This window comes from Zymoseptoria tritici, chromosome 2 (assembly GCF_000219625.1).
Source record: "Zymoseptoria tritici IPO323 chromosome 2, whole genome shotgun sequence".
Lineage (NCBI taxonomy): Eukaryota > Fungi > Ascomycota > Dothideomycetes > Mycosphaerellales > Mycosphaerellaceae > Zymoseptoria > Zymoseptoria tritici.
This window is the reverse complement of record NC_018217.1, coordinates 3,366,373-3,385,376: the sequence shown is the minus strand read 5'-3', so window position 1 is coordinate 3,385,376 and position 19,004 is coordinate 3,366,373. Positions and strand designations below refer to the sequence as shown.

Sequence of the window (19,004 nt, the reverse complement as noted above, 5' to 3'; positions counted from 1 at the left end):
CACTCCACCCATCCTCGCATCCTCTCCAACCTCACCCTGCTGCCCAAAAGCTCCCGGCTCAACACCACCACTGCCAGTCTCAACAGGTCCCACCCAACCCCTCGGCCTCAACCCCCTTTCCCACGCCAATCCCCTCCTCTCCCTCCACACCCACCTCTTCTCCAACCTCCTCCTCCACCTCGCATGCTGTTCGCGTCGATATCCCTCTTGCCGGTCGAGTTCGATGCAAAGTTGGTGGGTCGGGGAGAGAAGGCGGTGGAACGGGGAGATTTCGGGAAACGGATTCGTAGTCGAGGCGAGGAGGAGCTGGTCGGAGACTTTGATTACTGTGGGGTGAGGTGGGGGATGGGTGAAGAGTTGGCATGGAGTGGAAGGAGGTGGGAGGGAAGGGAGGATGGGATGAGTGGTGGGCTGGGGAGGGAAGGGGGGTTGAACAGCAGTGGGTTTTGATGGAGGAGAGGATGGGTTTGGTCGAGGGCCTGTCGATTTTGATGATGTCGAGACGGGATTGGTTGCGAGAGTGGACTGCGGTTTCGGTGTTCTTCCCTGAGGAGGCGGCAACTTGGCTTGTGGTATCGAATGCGGCGACGTGGTTGTTGGAAGTACGCTGGATGATCGCTTCTCGGGATGATTGTTGGAGATCCTCGAGATAGGCGTAGGCGGAATCAGAACCACGCGAACAGGCGGCGCTGCTGGCGTGATGGCCTTGGGACTCAATGGACCCCCGGCCACCGCTGGCGTGTAAATGTTGGGAGCTGGATGGGAGCTCAACTCGGGATCATCGTCGAGCTCACCGGGGGCGTCTTCGTCGGAGTCGGGGTCTGGTTCGACGACTTGGTCTGCGGTGGCGCGGCGGGCGGTGTTCTCGGCGATGCTGGCGAGGGTCTTGTCATGATCTGGAGAGTTTTGCTGCGAGTAGCCGGAGTCTCTGCGCTGGGGTCTGGCGTGGGAGGTGTGGCCGGGAGCCATGCTGCTGTTGCCACTCTGGGATTCAATTTGATAGTGATGCTCGACGAGGAGGTTCAAGAATGCGCGAGAAATCGATAAAGAAGCTGTGTCGGTCGAATGGGCGGGCCAGAGAAGTGATGGAGGTGATCAGCAGCGTGGTTTGAATGTCTTGTCGAAGAACAAGCACGGCTGAAGCTGGTTCGGAACGTCCTTCCTCAAGCACATGCTGGCATGGTTCACCTGCTTCTTTCAACTGAAGTTGTCTTGGAACGCGCATGTGCGACATGCTCGTGCATTCACCTCGCTGATTCTCTCACCGCTGGACGGATCTGAAGGTCAAGATTTTATTCTGCTCTGTCACATGCTGAACTTACATCGTACCGCTCTCCGTTGCCTGGAGTGAGAGCTGTTTGAAGTTCTCTTGATCGATCGAAGCCCAACGCACCCTCGAAGACTGGAATATGCTGGCACTTGAAAGAATGCTGACTGCGACGTGCATCTGCATCATCTGTCTGGTCTGCTTCCTGTCCACGATGATCCCCAGATGGTAGGAAATTCGTTTATTGTTGCGCCTTGCCTGTCGTCTATACCGGAGAAAGATCCTCCAAAGGTATCTCCCTTTCGATCACCACCGGTGCTGTCTTCAGATCAACTCCTTTCTCACACCTTCTCCTCCGCGTCCGTCCCCGGTCGGCATCCTCCACAACTTTCCTCCTCGGACTTCTCAACCCCAACCTCTCCAAATCCCCATCCGCACTCACATCCATCACAAACCTCATCAAATGCCACCTCAACTCCGTCCCTTCAACACTTCGATAAAAGTCTCTCATGACATCGGGACCGCTTCTCCTCGATCTTCGACTGACGTTGCGTGACCTGTAACATTCTGATCAGGACCATGACTCGTTCAGCGAATCGGAAGAGACACATCCATACCTCAACCACTCCCACATGGCACCCACCACTTCCCCTCCAACTTCGTAATCGGTGCCCCTCAACTCATCCAATACGCCACTCAACATGCTCACCGCCGGCCGGTCCTCATCTTCCTCTCCCTGCCAGCCGCCACCGACTGCACTTCGCAAGTACTCCAGAAACTCCTCCCCTTCGTCGACGCTCAGTTCGGGCAGCTCGTCGTCCAGAAGGAGGAGTAGAGATACTAGGCTTGCGGCGATGTGGATCCTTTCTTCGATGGCGTAGGGAAAGAGGCAGCACGTCAAGCTCGGAATATCGGCGGCGAGGAAACGTGAGCGAGAGGCGTTGGTCGAGAAGGGCCAGCTGGTGAGAATGGACGTTGTGGTTTGGGTGGCAATGGCTGCGAGAAGAGGGTTGGACTTGGTGGATGTGAGGGTCTCGTGCTTCATTGTTTGATGGGGGAAGGATTTGAAGACTGGTGTAGTTTGGGAAAGTCGTGACAGCTGCAGAAGTTTAAGGTACGGTCTCTCTTCGTAGTTTTTCCGCAAGTGGCGATGAGAAAGAAGTAGAGAAGGAATGAACAAGAACAAGAACGAAAAGGCAAGAGAAGTAAAGAAATATCATAAAACGCCCCCTCCCGACCCCCAAACCCTCCACAACCCCCAAAAATGAAGTCGCTTCGGCGGCTTCGCATCCATCAAGGACACCCTCGTCGTCGCTTCACTCCCGAGCCACGATCCCTAGCTTGAACTCTCACGCCGAACTAGGAAGGTACCAAGTCGATTTCGGGTCTAGACTCGTGATTTTCTGGCCTCGAAATGGTTTAGCAAGCGAGAGGACGGGAAGGATTCATTGGAAACAAGAAATCTCCGGCTGTCTCGGTCGGGGAGGCCGACGATGGTGATGGTGATGAGAGCTTAGTGCGCTGGTGGTGGTATTTTTGGAGATCACGTCTGGCTTGCGTGATGAATTGTTGTAGGTGACGGGAGGTGTAAGAAAATACCTGAAGCTGATGCTGAGACTTCGCTTCGCCCCAAGCGTTTCGACGCATCCTTGTCTATACCGCCACCCAATAGACCCTTCTTCTCCTTTTTTCTACACATCGTACAAGCTCCAGACTCATCGACGACACCACGGTCAAGTTACTACAGATTGCACTTGATGTTCGAGAACAAGCATGAAGAGTACAAGGCCCGGACCCACGGGAAGAGATCGACTGATCGCCGCGAAGGATCCGTTTTGCCTTCTTCACCGGTCCAGCCAATGCAATTCTTCGGTGGTATATCGGTGGTGGAGGAGCAAATCTCAGTATCTTGAATCCTGGAGAACAACGAACCGTTGAATGGCTAGTTAAAATCATACCAGGACACTATTGTATCAAGACAAAGGCTCACACAGCAGACTTCAACCCGTCTGTTGCTGGTCCAAGGCACAAAAAACAGCACTGACCTTTCGTTCCTTCCTATTATCGCCCAATTATCCACCATCTCTCACAAGACCATAACACACCAATCTCCAACCCCACCTATTCACATCGCCACTCCCACCGCCCACCCCTTCTTCAAACACTCCCTCTTCTCACTCCCCTCACACGGCGAAGTCCCATTGAACCACCCCAGATTATGCGTAAAAGCACCAGTGTTGAATTCGGAAAACACATTTTTGATCAAGAAAGGCTGAGCACTCGCAGCGCGCGAGTCGGGGTTGGGGATCGTGTCTGTTTCCTTGTCCGTTAGTGCTCTTCTCACGCAACAGGGAGTAGGGTGTGTTTGGTGAGACGAACTCAAGATTGCAATACCCTGAACTTGCTGCGGCAAAATGTCGAATTTCCAGCGCACGAAGACGGAGTCACAATTGTGGAAGACGTTCAAGATTGGGAAGGGCAAGTTGGGTTGGGATTCTTGCGCGGCTTTGAACTCTGCGAGGCCGGTGAGGGTGGGGACGCCGAGCTGTTGGTCATCGTCAGTCCTCCTCATGCTGCCCTCTTTGTGATGCTGAGAGATGATGGCGACGTACTTGCTTTGGACAATCCGTGCCGTTGCTGATCAACCATGCCACGCTGTCGGTTTGGTCCGTGAAGTCGACTGCGAGGACGGTGTCGACGTATTCGGGAGAGTAGTCTTGGAAGAGATGTTGAAAGTTGAGGGCGACGTTGTTGGCGGTCTCATCGCAGAGGCATTTGGCGATGGAGGGGAGGATGAGGGAGAGGAGGGTGGTGAGGAGGAGGAGGTAGGAGAGCATAGTGAGCGAGGAGGGGTTGGATTGTAAGGATTTGGGTGTGATGGATGGATTGGTATGTGGTCTGTGATAGGGTGCTTTGAGGTCGGAGTCGAATGATCAGTGGAAACGAATGTCAGTTATATCAGCTCAAACAAAGCCTTGTTCGTTGAGAGCAGAGATGCTGAGGTGCGGCAGACGACATGACGTTGAAGACTACCGCCTCGTCACCCACCTCGTGCGCCGTGGAGATGTCTGTACGCCGTGACAAGCATGCAGGTCCAGCATCAAGCAATTTCGATCCACATGTGGCGTGCAGATAAGCGTTTCGGAGAGATGGGGTTGCCGGGGGAGCGGGCATGCTGTGCTGCTGTGCCATGCAGATCAATCTGGTTCGTGTGACTCGGTGCAGTCGAAGCGAAGCAGCAGTATTCAAGCCATGTGCTTTCGGATCTCTCGGGCGGTGGGCGAGAGTTCTTCGGCAGGTCTGGCATGCTACCCAGTCCGGATCGGTCGTCGAATTGGTGCTCGACCGAGAGCCGATCCCGAATGCATGGCCGTCATAGCACAATGTCCACGTTCGCATTCCCGGCTATGGACGTTCCACTGCATTGATCATCTTGCATGTCAACAATGCGTTGTGTGCGTCGTGTCTGTTTCCTCAGTAACACCGCGCTATTGAATCCTCCGTGATCAAGAGCACAGCATTGATCGAATGGTCAACGTGACATGTGAGGCTTGTAAATGGCGTACGAAGCTGCAAGTATGCGCTGTCAGTGTGACGCTCGTTGAGAAGTCCTCTGATGGCTGAAGGTATTTCTGCCTGGATCCTTGAGGCATGGCGTGACCCCAAGAAGCAATAGCTGCAAGGCGCAGACGCAATCAGAGGATTGATGACCAGGAGGCGATGTCGGTCTTGCGCTCCTCAAGCAGCTCCATACCCCAAGTCCATCCACTGATCGAGCCCATCATACCCATCTGCAATGAAAGGGTCCTGCAGTGAAGACGAGTTCATGTCCCATTCCAGCATCCAGGGCATGTTTCCAAAATCGGAAGTGTACGGCAGATTCGTGAAGGTGGAAATCTGTTGTGGAACACACTCGCCATTCGCCATAGCTGGGATGCGGATCTCGCCGTGGTGTATCGTTGAAGAAAGCGCGGGAAGCGAGGACAATGGCTGCTGTTGCTCGTTGTGTGCGGATGAAGTCTGTGCCATCGGTTGTGCTAGCTGTTCAGCCTGAGGTCTCCCTCCGACGTGGATCTTGCCGAGCAATGGTATGTGCAAGGTCACGCCTTCGGGATGCGCATGTTCCGAGCCTTCGAGCATGGCTTGTAGTCCTCGGAAGGCAGCTGCAGCTTCTTTGGCGAATTCCGCTCCGACTTGATCGGACACGGAGTCCATTGTGGCCAGTATCTTCTGCACAAGCGCTAGTCGCTCGCCATCCCGGAAGGGTTTCAGATCCGGTCTTGGAGGAGCTCGCGAGATAGCCGCGTCATATGAGGACATGAGAAGGTATACAGCGCATGAGAAGATTTGCATATCGATGATGCGGCAGGCGAAGAACCCAGCTGGCAGTCGTGGTCGTACGAATGTATACATCCGGGTAATCGTCTTTGCGGCGTCGAAACATGTCATGCGGCTGTAGGCGTAGTGGTCGTGCTCGTCTTTGCTCATCGCCGTACGCATATGAGTTCTTACGGTGATGTATGTGAACCAGAATTGGATCAGGTGTCGCGGACCGAGGGTCTGGGTATGGTCGGACGCCCACCAGGAGGACGGAGTAGAGACTTTTAGTGCCCGGAGGTCTTTGTCGACACGTAAGACTTTCTCGTAGACTTCGGAGGGAGGATCGTGGCGGATGCTGCTTTCGTCCAGATTTTGTATTCGCATCGCGAGCGTGGCAATCTCGAACATGAGCTAGGAACATCAGTGGGGCGACGTTTGGGTAAGGGGAATGCTCATGGCGGCGTACGGCTTGAGTGATGACTTTACCATCTTCATCCACGAACTTTTTGGGGCGAAGTTGATGCGTGACCGTGGCTGCTGGTAGATTGTAAAGCATGCTCGAAAGTCTACATTGTCTGTCTGTCAGATACGCATGACAATATATCGGAACACACCAACCTATCGGTAGCACATATGGTATCCCACAGAGCGATTCGCTCTTGCGCTTGCGGGTCGTTCTCCGTGTCGACACTCTGGCCATAGCAGGTTCGAGGAAGACCCATGAGCTCAGCGAGTGCCACTACCCGCCGTAACTGCAGCCATACAGGGCGCATCTTCCCAAGTCCCATTTGCCTGCCGCATGTCAGCAAAGAGTCTTACCTCAAGGGCAAGATTCCATCAGAGCATACAATCGACAGTGCATGATGGTGGTCGACAAGCCTTCCACTGTGGATGAGAAGCCTTGGTGTGAAATGATCGTAGATTCTATCGTGCCTATCACGTCCATGCTGAAGGCGCGGGTGTCTGAGATATTGAAGTCAGCTTCATCCACCATATTGCTCGTCCCATGAGATAGACCTTTGATGGAAGTGATCTGTTGACCAGGTGGAATCTGTCGAACGGTCATGGTAAACGCCATCAGGAACATGGCGATTCGAGTTGGGTCAGCGAGAGGACTGATCATGTCCTGGTGCATATCGACCATCTGCTGAGGACTGCCAACTCTAAGCAAGACAGGAAAAAGTCCTGTGTACAGTTCCATCCATTTTGCGGCATGAGGGACTATAGCTTGGACGTCCTGTCTCGTAGGAAGAAGGCGTTGTAGTCTCGCCCTTGCAGACTCCAGATATTGCGGCGAGCACGGCGGTTGTGCTGGCTCCTTGTGACGAGCCAAACGCTGACTGGGACCGATCAGAGGATTCTCGAACAGAAACTTCAAGTGAGATGGCGGATCTGTGGCCGGACCATCCAGACTCGGATCATGGCCTTCCTCGTCGGGCATGGTATCGTCGACGGCATGATCACGATCGACAGGTGACGTTGAAGGCAGTGAGCCTTTGTCTTGTACAGCTGCGGCTATGTTGGCGATCTGTTGTTCAAGCCGATTGATGCGGTCGCGAGACGTGACACGATCCGTCGCGATGGATCGCTTTTGATAGATCTGTGGCACACATTGTTTCCCACGTGTGTTGCAGCCGGAACACAATCGGTGACCGTCTGGCCAAATGCATTTGATCTTCCTTTGGCGGCCTGCAAGGATGAGGGGTCAGCTATGAGGTAGAACTACATGCATGTATTTATCGGCATTCATCATCCACGCACACTCAATGCAGCTCCTGGTGCCCTTCCGGATGCGTTTCAAGCTGGTCGTGTCAACCTCAGGCGCCAGCGACGCCATGATTGTTGGTGACGGACGGACGATTGTTTTGGTCCGCAGATTGAAATGTCCGCTGTCAACGGAGGAACGTCGGCGGACGGACGAATCCCTCCGGCCGACGGACGAAATCCATCAGCTTCGTTCTTACCTCCTACCTCACCGTCGAGCATCATGCTATGTCCGTCATGCCACGTCTAGGCATTTTCATTTTCATGCTGCTCCATCTCGCCGCGACCGCTTCAACCTTCAAGAGACCTGACATCGCCCTTCCCTGGCGAAAAGCGGTGCACAGCTATGTCCCGCCGATTCGTCCCTACCAAGCACCGCTACTTCGCTGCGACTGCGGAGATGCAATAGAAGGCAACTACCACGTCTTCCTCCACCAAGGCTGCTCAGTAGAGAAACACATCTCGGCCGTCGCGGGTCAAGTGGATCTCGCCTCCAAGTCACCTCATGTATTTTCGGAGACAACTCACCACGGCCTCTGGTATGCTGTCGATGACATAGACGAAAAGCTCTTGATGCCATTCGAGCCGATATCGTGGTTGATCTGGTAAAGCGCGGCCGAGCGATGCAGAATTTCATTCACGTCGACATTGAAGAAGTTCTCGGTTGTCCTTTGATCGAGCCTAGGGAGGGACATGTCTATACTCGCTGAGCAGCCGGACTCTCGGACGAAACAGTCGGCCGAGCGGACCAAAACTACATCTTCCACAAGGTCCAGATCGACGCCTCCCACGTTGACGGGTGTTCCGTACCTCTTTACCGCGCGAATGGCACCGACGACAATGAGACTTTGTTCACCGTGGGCCCGAAACCCCGGTATGAACGGAGTGTCGTCAACTACATAACTTCACTTCATCTTGCTCATTGTACACCATGATAATGACCTGACTTTCAGACCTCTGACCTACGACCTGTCCCTTCAATCCTGAAGAAAGACGAGACCAAAAGCATCGTCCGCAAGACAGCAACCCTTTCGCCTTCCCTCAGCACGTGAACATGTCCGCAATGGCAATGCAGCAGGGCGTAAGTCTTCCTCCCAGCCTTCTCAACTACCCTCAACCAACACCATCCAACAGCCTCCCTACCCTCCACGCACCGCCGGCCCAGGCGGCCGACCCAGCATTTACACGGACGTCCCCATCGCCGCAGTCTTCATCTGCCTCTACGTCGGCGCCGCCGCAGGCCACATGACACGCTTCCAACTCAACCGCAAAGCAGGCCACAAATTCGTCCCCTCCGCCTTACTCTTCGGATTCTGCATGTCCCGCATCCTCACCTGCTCATTACGCATCGGATCCGCAACGCACCCGAACAACATCAGCCTCTCCATCGCCGCGGGAATCTTCCTCAACGCCGGTATACTACTGGTCTACGTCATCAACATCCTCTTCGCGCAGCGCATTCTCCGTGCACGACAACCAAGCGTGGGTTGGAATCCTGTGTTGCGAGTGGTGTTTAAACTCATCTTGGTGCTGATCGTGGTCTTCCTCTTCCTGCTCATCCCGTTCATCGTAGTGACGTTCTACACCCGCAACCCGAGCCTGCTCAACGCCGCGCGACACATCCAGCAAGCGGCCATCACCTACTTCCTCATCGTCACAACACTGCCTTACTGGATCCTGCTCCTAGCGTTCCGACTCCCCCGCTCCGACCGCGAAGAAACCTTCGGCACCGGAAGCTTGCGAACAAAAGTCCTCATCCTGCTCGTCGGCACGACACTAGTCGTCTACAACGCCGTCTACAAAGCAGGCACGACGTGGGCTTCACCTCACCCGGTGAACGATCCAGCATGGTATCAGAGCAAAGCAAGCTATTGGTGCTTCTACTTTGTGCCGGAGGTGTTGGTGCTGTACTTTTATCTGTTTATGAGGATTGATCGGAGATTTTGGGTGCCGAATGGGAGTGGGGAGAGGAAGTCGTATGTTTTGGAGGGGAAGAAGATTGATGAGAAGGATGGGGAGAGAGAGGAGAGCGTGTGATTGAAGGCGAGATGACATCGACAGTATGCATAGACACAGACGGCATTTTGGGAGATACCCTGGGAGGAATTCGTTGGTGTTGGCGTGTATAGTTGGGAGAGAAACTGTACAGTGAAATGAGTTCGACTATTGAAGTGTAAATCACAATTGTGAGGGTATCAGCCATCATGGTTCAGCGTGACCGTCACCGCGCTGTCGATTACTATCACGAGATCCTTCCGCTGGCGATCACTGCTCTCCCTCATCATCCTCAATCCCGTCCCACTCCAATTCCCAATTTGGCCTCCCAAACCTCCACTCATCAAACTCCACCTGTCCCGGCATCTCCGTGCCATCACTCAATCTCAATCGTGGAAAATGATCTCCGGCCCACACATAATGATACCCAGGTCTCGGCGATGCTCCGTAACTGGCAGGATCTGGATTCACGGACCCGGGCATAGCAGTGGCAATATTCGCCGCAGGTCGAGCGACTGGATTGGCATCGTACTCGGCTGCGGAGACGTTGTAGGGTGGCATGCCGAGGAAGTAGCGGCCGTGGTCGACGGCGCGTGTCCAGAGGGAGGTATCGTCGGCGGCGGTCTCTGTATTCTCGTCCTCAGGTGGAGAGTTTGTGTCTGGCTTGTCGATTGAAGGATCGCTTGGGCCCGCCTCGGGCTGTTTGGGAACGTCTGGCCGTTCGACTGCTGTCTTTAGTCGATCGACCATATCCTGGTTCACCAGCACCAGAGCACCACTATGCCACCCAGCAGCGGAGATGCTGAGGGCGAAATACGCTCCCAAGCCGTCGTCGTCATCACTCTGCCGTACGCCGAATTTCGTTTCCCAATCACGACCTTCTTGTTCGATCCACTCGCTGACTTCTCCTTGCGCGGCAACGCCAGGACTTCCAAGCGTCATGCGGATCCTCTCGGCAGCCTCTTGCTGGTCGACGCCGCCAGAAGTCATGAAAGCCAGCCAGTCTCGCTTCTCCTTCTCGAACCACACCCGTCGACCTTCGGTGTAGGCGTGTGGAACCATCACGCCGTCACCACCCATTGCCCATGCAGTACCTTCGGTCCGCAGTCCACGTAGCCGGCTTTCTGGAGCTCCGCTTCCTCCGAGACCGAGAGCGCCGCAGGATTGAGGTTCTTTGCCGTAGGATGTGATGTGTCCGGCTGCGTGTAGAGCGTGGAAGTGGTAGTCGCCGAATGCCAGGGATATGACTTGCTTGTTCTGAAGTGCTGGTATACGCTTGAATATTCGCTGGTCTTGTGATGTTTGTTGTAGGAGAGGCATCAGAGCGTCTTGTGTACTGGTCAGGACTGCGCCAGATTTGGTGAAGATGGCGAAGTTTTGGAAGGAGCCTTGGACATCCGTGACGAAGTTCGCTTCAAGATCTGGACTCTTGGACGGAAGCTGAATCTCAAGCTCAACCGGCTCGTTGATCGTTTGTGAGCGGTCGTCCCAGATGATTTGAGCGGCGAAGACCTTGCCAGTCGATGTGTTGAAAAGGATGCATGCTTCCAGCATGATGAAATTCCGAACTTCGCCGATGCCGTCGTCGTCATCGTTTTGTGTTCGACCACTCCCTGACTGCCTGCTTCTGTTGTCCACATGCTGTGTCTTGGGTACGACCGCTGTCTCCAGCACCAGAGCCGCATCTGCAACATCACACTCGTTTGGATTGAGGTAAAGTGGTTCCCATACCACGATTCCAGTGCCTTCGATCAACGCCGCGCTTTTGTTCCACCCAGCCACGACCTTCTTGACCACGCCGCGCCCACTGTCTCTTCCATTTTCGTTGATTTCGTGATGTATGAACTTGACATTCACACCGGGGTGTTCCAAGTTCTGCCAGCTCCATATCCTTCCACTGTCACTGGAAGCGAGAACGTGTGCTCTACCAGAGGAGAATTGCTTCACGGCAGTGGCAGGATCGTATCGGTCTTTAGGCTGCGGCATGCCAACTGGGTATCGAAGTGCGGTCGGTTCGGTGTGCGTCTTTTGCTGATATGGTGGCCTTCTCTGATTCGACTGCAAGCCGTCCATCACTCCGACTGTATATAGCTCGCCCTTCGCTGTCAAAAGTGTAGTACTCCACCCACCAGACTGTAGATCGGAGATCACACCGAGTCCTTCAACACCTTCCATCTGGATCGGAAAGCTGGTCTTTCGCTTGCGAATCTGCATGATTCGACCTCTATGACCCGGTACGCGTACCATAGGCGGTCCATCGTACGAGTGTCCGAGACAACCTTTGTCGTCGTTACCCCATGTGTACGCCCGCGTCTGTGTCTTCAACCTTTTGTATAGCTTGTGCCATCTTCGACGGTCGTTTTGTACGACCGGCTGATTTGGAACTCGAAAGTCCTTTCGTACGCGCGCTGCCCAGAAGTGGCTGTCGTTGAGGAAGTCAGGTTGGTGGAGGGCATGGCAGGTCGATGTGAGATTGAGGAAGCTGGCGGCGTCGAGGTAGGGGAAGATGAGGACGAGGAGGTCCACCGGCAAGTTTAGTATCGGCGAGTCTGGCATTTGGAAGGTTGTGGTTGTTGTTGTAGTAGACAGCAAAGGAAACGAGGAGGTTGTCGCCTGTTCCAAGATCCATGCAATGTATGGGATGTGACGTCGCCGTCGGAGACAGCTCCGCCCGCTTATCGATTGTCCACGGCCCCCAATTTCTGCGGAAACATATTGAATGGAGTTGCCGATGTATTATCGAATATGTCTTAAGATATATGAACGGCGAATGCTAAGATAGACCACTTACATGGTCGTCAGCAAGGCATTCTGGCAAGCAGAAGAGGTAATCAGCCTCAGAATGTTGAACGACACGAAATACTTAGCTGGCCATGGGAACTTTGCTCATCGTTCGTTGCGATTCACTATGATGCGGGGAGGATCTGAATAAACACGGTATGAATAAATCGCTAAATAATATATGTCCAAGAAGAGCGAATCGATAGGTCGAGTTTCATCAACAAAGAATCCTCTTTCACTTCCCCTGCTCCATTCTCCGTCTGATCAATGCTCTTTCAATCAACGACGACCACTTAGATCGTCCCGTAATCCTTGCTGCTAAACTCATACGAGAAAGCATTCTTGACCTCAAAGAGGTGGCCAAGAGCGTTTCCACCCTTGTAGCTGAACCAATCCGACTGCAACTTCTCGGTAAACAGCTTGCAGTAAGTGCCCACCATGACGGAGTCCTGCCAGACCTCAAATACGTTGAACGAGTTGCATGGAGAGTAGCTCTTGTAGCCCTGAGCAATGGCGTACGCCTTGTTCTTCTTCGTCTGGATCTCGGCGAGGATGCGGCAGAGGTCGGGCACGTATGGGCCTGGGAAGTAGTGGTCGCCGCCGGGGATGTTCCATGGACTGCACTGGTCGGATGGACCACCTGGGACTGAGGTTGGTGGCTTGCAGTTGGGGACGTCGACGGGAGCGCCGGGTTTGCTGTAGCCATTTGAACCGGCGATGACCACGTGGAAGGATTCCCTGTATTGTCCGTCGTTTGTAGCGCCCTTGGCGTCGATGGAAGAGCCGTGGAGGGCGCAGCGGATGGTAGAGGTGGATGATGGGTTGGGGCAGTTGGGTCCCGGTGCGAGAGACGGAGTGCGCTCGAAGTAGATGTCGAAGCTGTAGCAGCCCTTGGTGCTGTCACAGAAAGCGCCGCACTCAGATGGAGAGTAGGACTTGGATTGACGTTAGGACATAGCTCTCATTGGCATGGTGTATACGACTTACGGTGAGATCCTTGTAGGTGAGGTAGTTGTTTCCCTGGTAAGCAGCCTTGAGGTTCTGGAACTTCAAGTTGTATCCACTCGGGGTGACAGCGCTGTTGGCAGCCTGGCTGAATGCTGGATAGGCAACGAACGCTTCCGCGGTGTCGGGCTGGACCTGCGGTCCAGCTCCAACTGGCTGAGCATTGCACTTGTTGTCTTGAGGGGGAGGAGTGGTGCTGGTTGGTGCCGGAGCATCCTTGCTGGTGGTCGTTGTTGGCTGGGGAGGTTGTGGTTGAGGGTAAGGGTAAGGAGGCTGAGGTTGGGGCTGCGGCTTGGGCTGGCTGATGCAGTCTGGGTGGTATGGCCAGTACTTGCAAATAGGGTTGACCGTCTGCGGCTGGGACTGGCACTTGCTGGGGAACCACTTGCAAGTGTCGAAGAATGTTGGGTTGGCATCGCGGCGGAACTTGGCAGCAGATGGACCATTGGTGGCTGTAGCAGGCTTGACCACAGAGTCAAGAGAGGCCGAAATGGCAGCGGTGTCGATGGAGGTGGTCTCTGGTGCAGCAGTGGCAGTGGGCGCCGGAGCGTCGGTGATCTGCTGGAAGTCGAGCACTGCCTGACCAGCGGCAAGCTGGGCGACGGCAGCCGCGAGGAGGAGGGTAATCTTCATGATGAAATTGGATATGAATAAAAGCAGAGAAAGGAAATTGGAGCGGCTTGCAGAACAAAAGATGTGGGAGACCTCGCCCGCCTTGATATATCATCCCAGCGTTACATCGATACTCTATGCATCTGCCGCATCCTCCAGTGGCATGGTCGTCTCGCTCTTGGCCGCGACGCCCAGCAAAAGAAAAGGAGATGCTGATCGCCGGTCCAGTCCTTGTTGGGAGCATAGTTGGGAGCATAGCAAGCTGCCCCTGAGAGCCATAGCTGCGATAGTCACCTATATGGAGAAGGAATAAGGCAGTCCGTCGTCCATATGTTCGGCACTAGTAGAGCCTGTTGTAATAGGGCCGATTTGTCACAAGGGTTGATAACCGACACCGGTTCCTATTAATGTATATATAGAACCGAGGATCCCTTAGGTAGAGTTACAATCAAATGGCTCATAACTTTCAATAGGTTATGAGCCCGGACCGCGCTTATAGGTTACAATACCTCTAGTGTATAAGCCCTCTTTACGTTCTTTACGTATGTCTTGTTAATGTCTTTACCGACCTCCGTGTCGATTCTTAATAGGCCTTGTGCCAACTCTTAATAGGCGTCCGCGCTAAACACTTAATGGACTTTACAGTCAATCTTAATGAAAAACCTTAAGTCGAGTTAGTAACTACTTTAGTCGTTGTCCGAGCATCTCCGTCGTTTTATTAAGCGACAAGGATAACCTCGGAACAACGTCAGAGTTTTCACGCTATCGACACGGACTTGCTGCCATTTTGACGAACGTGACACTTCGTGCAACCTCCTATTTAATGTATTACTGCATTACTCGAAACATCTAATATAAAGTGGATTACTCTTAACGCAATTCTATGTCTACCGTGACGTACTAAGGGACATAGACCCATTTAAGATCCTTTAAAGTTTTAACGAATTAGTGTATATATACTTAGGTCCTAGCAAACAATAGCAAAACAATACAAGCTGCGTCCAGGCGAGACAGAAGAACAAGCAGCACATCGTCGTTTCCTCGCTGTAGAGCGCTAGCGCTACAAGAGATACTGTGACAAACAGGCCGAAATCGAAGAACAAAGACGAAACATTTAAAGCACTCCCTACCTTAATCCTAAGACCAACCCGTTCTCGAGTCTATCCGTACCTAACGACTTAAGGCCACCTCGACGAACATTTGACGACATTAATTTATACGGTAACACTATTGCATTAATAACCTCCTTAACTAAGGCAACCGCACTATCCGCGCCACCGGCAGCACTAGCACCACTACTAACTCTAGGTCTATCAAAACTACTAAAGGCCTCTAAGCCAAAGGGCAAGAAGAAAGCGTCTCTAGATAAGACGGGTGCGACGCGTAGTAATTACCTTAAAAGCACCTCGACGGCTCTACCTAGTACAACTACATCTGCATAGACTGTATTACCAAAGGAAGCTAATTACGCTAATAGCAGCTCTTAGTTTACTGATCCTGCCCCTCTTGCCTAGGGAAACTCGGCTAAATTACTATCCTCCGACGACGACGACGACGCACTCTTTATTCCGGACGAATCCTCCTACCGTTTTTAAGCAGCTCCTATTAACAACATTGTTAATATGCTACCTCGACGTGCGCTAGCAGCTACCGCTGCCCCTGCTCCGCTAGAAAGATATACCGAGCGCTCGACGGAGTACAAGAAGGCGTACAAATCAGGTTTTAAGGACACTAAGCAATTTAACACGATAGTTACACTTACTAGCCTAAACAACTACGCCACCTGGAAGCGTCAACTCCTTAACTGCGCACTCGCAGTTAATTTTTACACCCTTATTAATAGATCGGAGCTCCCGCCTATATTTCTAGTGGGAGATGCACCAGCCTCTAATTAGAACGACTAGATGCTGGAACACGCGGAATAGCTGGCGAGAAACCTCTCCCTGCTTAGCTACATTCGAAGGCACATTACCGAAGGCCTTTAATCAAAGATTAAGGGCATTACCCTCGTCGCTACCGCTCTGGAAGCAATTAAGAACTACTGCATGGCGAATAGAGTATATTACTTCGTGTTAAGACTCGGCGATGTTTCTAACTACTCGTTTAATAAGGCCGGTTCATTTAAAGACTTTATAAAGGAATTCGAGCGAAGGATTACTAAACTCTACGCCCTGGCCGAGGCGCTAAAACTTCCGGATAACTTTAAAACCGGCTTCTTCGTCAAAGCACTAGGCCCTCGTTTTAGCAACTGGATCATAACCCAGAGCTTAATTTACAAGATCTGTAGCATCGGAAAGGGCAAGCAGCCAATTTCGTACGAGTCCTTAAAGTCCTCCGTAGGCAACGAATGGGAGCGAATAAGTCAAATTAACCTAATGCCGGCTTTAAATTACTCGTATGCGGCATTCCGTAGAACAAAGCGACCGTACGACTTAAACGACCCGCTACTCGGACAACTACTTAGACTAGCGAACAACAAATGCGAGTGGCTAAGCTATAAAGGACGGTCTACCTATACGAACGGTTAATGTGCGAAGCAGAATAACGAAGTGTTCAAAGCATTTAAGGCGGGTGGAAAACTCCCCGGGAGCTCGAAACTAATAACTTCCGGTGCGAACAGAGACGCTGTTTATCTAGGACGGCGTTCATACCTAGCGGGTGTAGATGATTTAGTAACAAATGACGGCGATCCTCAGATTAAGCGGGTCGTGCAATTCACTGGTTTATTATTCACTACAAAGGAATAACTATCCGATCTCGCGTCTGGTGTCGCATTAGAACATATTGCTGCGGGTGCACTTTACCCTACGTACCCTTTAATATCGAATCAATTATTCATTGCCTCCTACTCCGTCGTTAATTAAGTATTAGCTCCGAAGACTACTAAATCGGATATTGTTTAAGGCGGGTATAGCAAGTACGACTGGATTGTGGACTCCGGCACTATAGAGCATATCTGCCCGAATCACGAGCTGTTTGTCGATTACGTGCTACTAAAAACACCGCAGGAAATGGTCGGTTATAGCACTAGATTCTTTGTAGTAGGAGTTAGGCGCGTTCAACTAGAAGTTTGACACCCTTCCGGAAGCCGTTAATTGATCTTGTCAAAGGTTGTTTACATTCCTTAAATGCTAGTGTCCTTACTATCTGTCGACAACCTTAATCGAAGCGGCATACGATACACGTTAATTACTAGGTACTACGACTTTATAAACTTGTTAACCGGTGAAGTTTTGCTTACTAGATCACAACGCGGAAAACTCTGGACACTAGACGTCTCGATTGGAAGCTCTTACCTGTCGACCTGGATCTATTAAACGCTATTAAACCTCCCGATGGAATTTAATACGGCCTCATTCTTTAACACGCGCACGCAGGCGAAACTACTACTAAGCGTGTGGCATTAAAGACTGGGCCACATTAGCCCGGAGGCCGCCAAAGTGATGCTAAGGCGAAGGAACATTAGCTTTATTAATTAATCCTTTTTATGCGAATCGTGCTATCTAGGCAAGGCCTAGTAAACTCACAAGATTTCGGAGCCTATGCGAGAAACAGAACCGTTTGCGAAGATTTATATGGACCTCGGCGGACTACTGCCTGCCTCGATATGCGGCGAACGATATTACCTGCTACTAGTTGACGACTACACTAGGCACTCCTAGGCGTACACAATAAAGACGAAGATAGCCGACGAAGTCTACCGATGCTACAAGGACTAGCTGACGCGCATAGGCACTTAATTTGATAGGAAGATTCGATGCATTTACATAGACGGAGGCGGAGAATTTGTAGATGTTATTACACAGGCCTGTCGATTGGCCGGAGCGAAACTAGAGATAACAGCGGCGTACTAGCCTAATCAGAACGGAGTCGTTAAAAGAAGACATCAAACCCTCTAGAACATTATCCAGTGTATAAAATAGGACGGGCACCTTCGAAACGAACTATGGCCGGAGCTGCTAAAAGCAGCAATTTTTATTAACAATAGGAGCCCTACGCGAGCGCTACACAATTAAAGGTCACCGTATGAGGCACTTACTGGGAACGTTCCAGAGATTGGGTGGATGCGGCGAGTCGGTTGCCGCGTATATAAACTCGTACCAAAAGCGCTGTTTCCGAAGAAATACGATCCGCGAGCTTATCTCCGAGTACTAGTAGGATTTAAAGGAGAAAACCTGTTTAGACTGTGGAATCCTATTAATGGCAAAATCGAGCGTGCGAAGGAAGTTCTGTTTAACGAAGACGTTCGACTGGACTATAGTTCGTTAAACTATACGTTACCGATGTCTAGAGCCAATTTGGACGCAATTAATGCACCGGAGATGAATCTGCTAAACAAGACGACTACCTACAACGTCGCCGCGCTTCAACCTTTATAAGAAGCATCCGCTGTATAGTCCGAGTGGGAGAACAGGAATTAAGGAAGTCCGGACTACATACAGCGTATGCCTTACGCTAGACCGCAAGTCGCGAATCTACAGGTCGCAACTCGACCGAATCTACTACCGATTAGCTACGTTACTAGACCTACGCTAATTAAAGTCCCTATAAATCCGAAGTTGCTACTACTCCGAATGCAACCTGTAAGTTACTACTGCACGCATTAAAGTGACTTAATATTAGTCTTTAATGCAGCGTTCCTCGCCGGTAAACCGGTTATAGAATTTGAAGTAGAAACGGAAGACACGCAACTACCGGACCCAAATCGACCCCTTTAGCCTCCAGACGTCGACACCGCGGTCACTGTTTAATTAATAGAGAAAGACCTAATAGTCCTAAATACCTACTAGCAGGCTATGGACTCGGAATATAGAGAACAATAGATCGCGGCAATTCGCGAGGAAATCGACTCGCTTAATAAGAACGGAACATAGGATGTGGTCGAAGGCGCTACTGCAAAGGACGCCCTACTCTCGGGAAAATGGGTGTTTACGCTCAAACGAGGAAAGGACGGCGAGATTACTCGATTTAAGGCACGCTAGGTAGTGCGTAGCTTCGAACAGCGCGAGGGCATTAACTTCTTAGAGACATTTGCGGCAGTCGTCAAACTAATAAGCTATCACATAATGTTCGCATACGCAGCGAGACACGACTGGCACGTCTATCAAATAGACGTTAAGACTGCTTTCCTGTACGGCGACATCGACCAAGATATATAGGTCGAACTACCGCCTAGCTCAAAGGACGGCACTAAAGTCTGCAAACTGCGCAAAGCCCTCTACGGATTAAAACAGGCACCGCGCATCTGGTATTAAACTCT

General features: G+C 51.9%; 6 protein-coding genes across 6 annotated transcripts; 1 reads left to right on the top strand and 5 right to left on the bottom strand.

Annotated features, from left to right (window-relative positions):
• Positions 1 to 1,318: 1,318 nt before the first annotated feature.
• On the bottom strand, positions 1,319 to 2,401 carry MYCGRDRAFT_108330 (uncharacterized protein; the record flags this gene model as incomplete). Its single annotated transcript, XM_003855131.1, has 3 exons — positions 1,319 to 1,472; positions 1,615 to 1,824; positions 1,885 to 2,401. 3 exons carry the CDS (start codon positions 2,310 to 2,312, stop codon positions 1,319 to 1,321), a joined length of 792 nt encoding a protein of 263 aa, XP_003855179.1.
• A 970-nt stretch (positions 2,402 to 3,371) lies between these two features.
• Positions 3,372 to 4,104, bottom strand: MYCGRDRAFT_108329 (uncharacterized protein; the record flags this gene model as incomplete). Its single annotated transcript, XM_003855130.1, has 3 exons — positions 3,372 to 3,580; positions 3,647 to 3,812; positions 3,880 to 4,104. The coding sequence occupies 3 exons, from the start codon at positions 4,102 to 4,104 to the stop codon at positions 3,393 to 3,395; spliced, it is 579 nt and encodes a 192-aa protein (XP_003855178.1).
• Positions 4,105 to 5,005: 901 nt separating this feature from the next.
• Positions 5,006 to 7,424, bottom strand: MYCGRDRAFT_36872 (uncharacterized protein; the record flags this gene model as incomplete). The annotated part of the gene is made up of 5 exons (XM_003855129.1): positions 5,006 to 5,998; positions 6,054 to 6,153; positions 6,206 to 6,379; positions 6,436 to 7,276; positions 7,349 to 7,424. 5 exons carry the CDS (start codon positions 7,422 to 7,424, stop codon positions 5,006 to 5,008), a joined length of 2,184 nt encoding a protein of 727 aa, XP_003855177.1.
• Positions 7,425 to 8,049: 625 nt separating this feature from the next.
• On the top strand, positions 8,050 to 9,388 carry MYCGRDRAFT_69060 (uncharacterized protein; the record flags this gene model as incomplete). Its single annotated transcript, XM_003855244.1, has 2 exons — positions 8,050 to 8,432; positions 8,486 to 9,388. The coding sequence occupies 2 exons, from the start codon at positions 8,406 to 8,408 to the stop codon at positions 9,386 to 9,388; spliced, it is 930 nt and encodes a 309-aa protein (XP_003855292.1).
• A 228-nt stretch (positions 9,389 to 9,616) lies between these two features.
• Positions 9,617 to 11,902, bottom strand: MYCGRDRAFT_69058 (uncharacterized protein; the record flags this gene model as incomplete). The annotated part of the gene is given in 4 exon segments (XM_003855128.1): positions 9,617 to 9,750; positions 9,764 to 9,779; positions 10,073 to 11,539; positions 11,585 to 11,902. The coding sequence occupies 4 exon segments, from the start codon at positions 11,900 to 11,902 to the stop codon at positions 9,617 to 9,619; spliced, it is 1,935 nt and encodes a 644-aa protein (XP_003855176.1).
• A 542-nt stretch (positions 11,903 to 12,444) lies between these two features.
• Positions 12,445 to 13,369, bottom strand: MYCGRDRAFT_15121 (uncharacterized protein; the record flags this gene model as incomplete). The annotated part of the gene is made up of 2 exons (XM_003855127.1): positions 12,445 to 13,062; positions 13,115 to 13,369. Coding segments are annotated over 2 exons (873 nt in total), but the record flags the coding sequence as incomplete, so codon positions are not given.
• Positions 13,370 to 19,004: the final 5,635 nt, after the last annotated feature.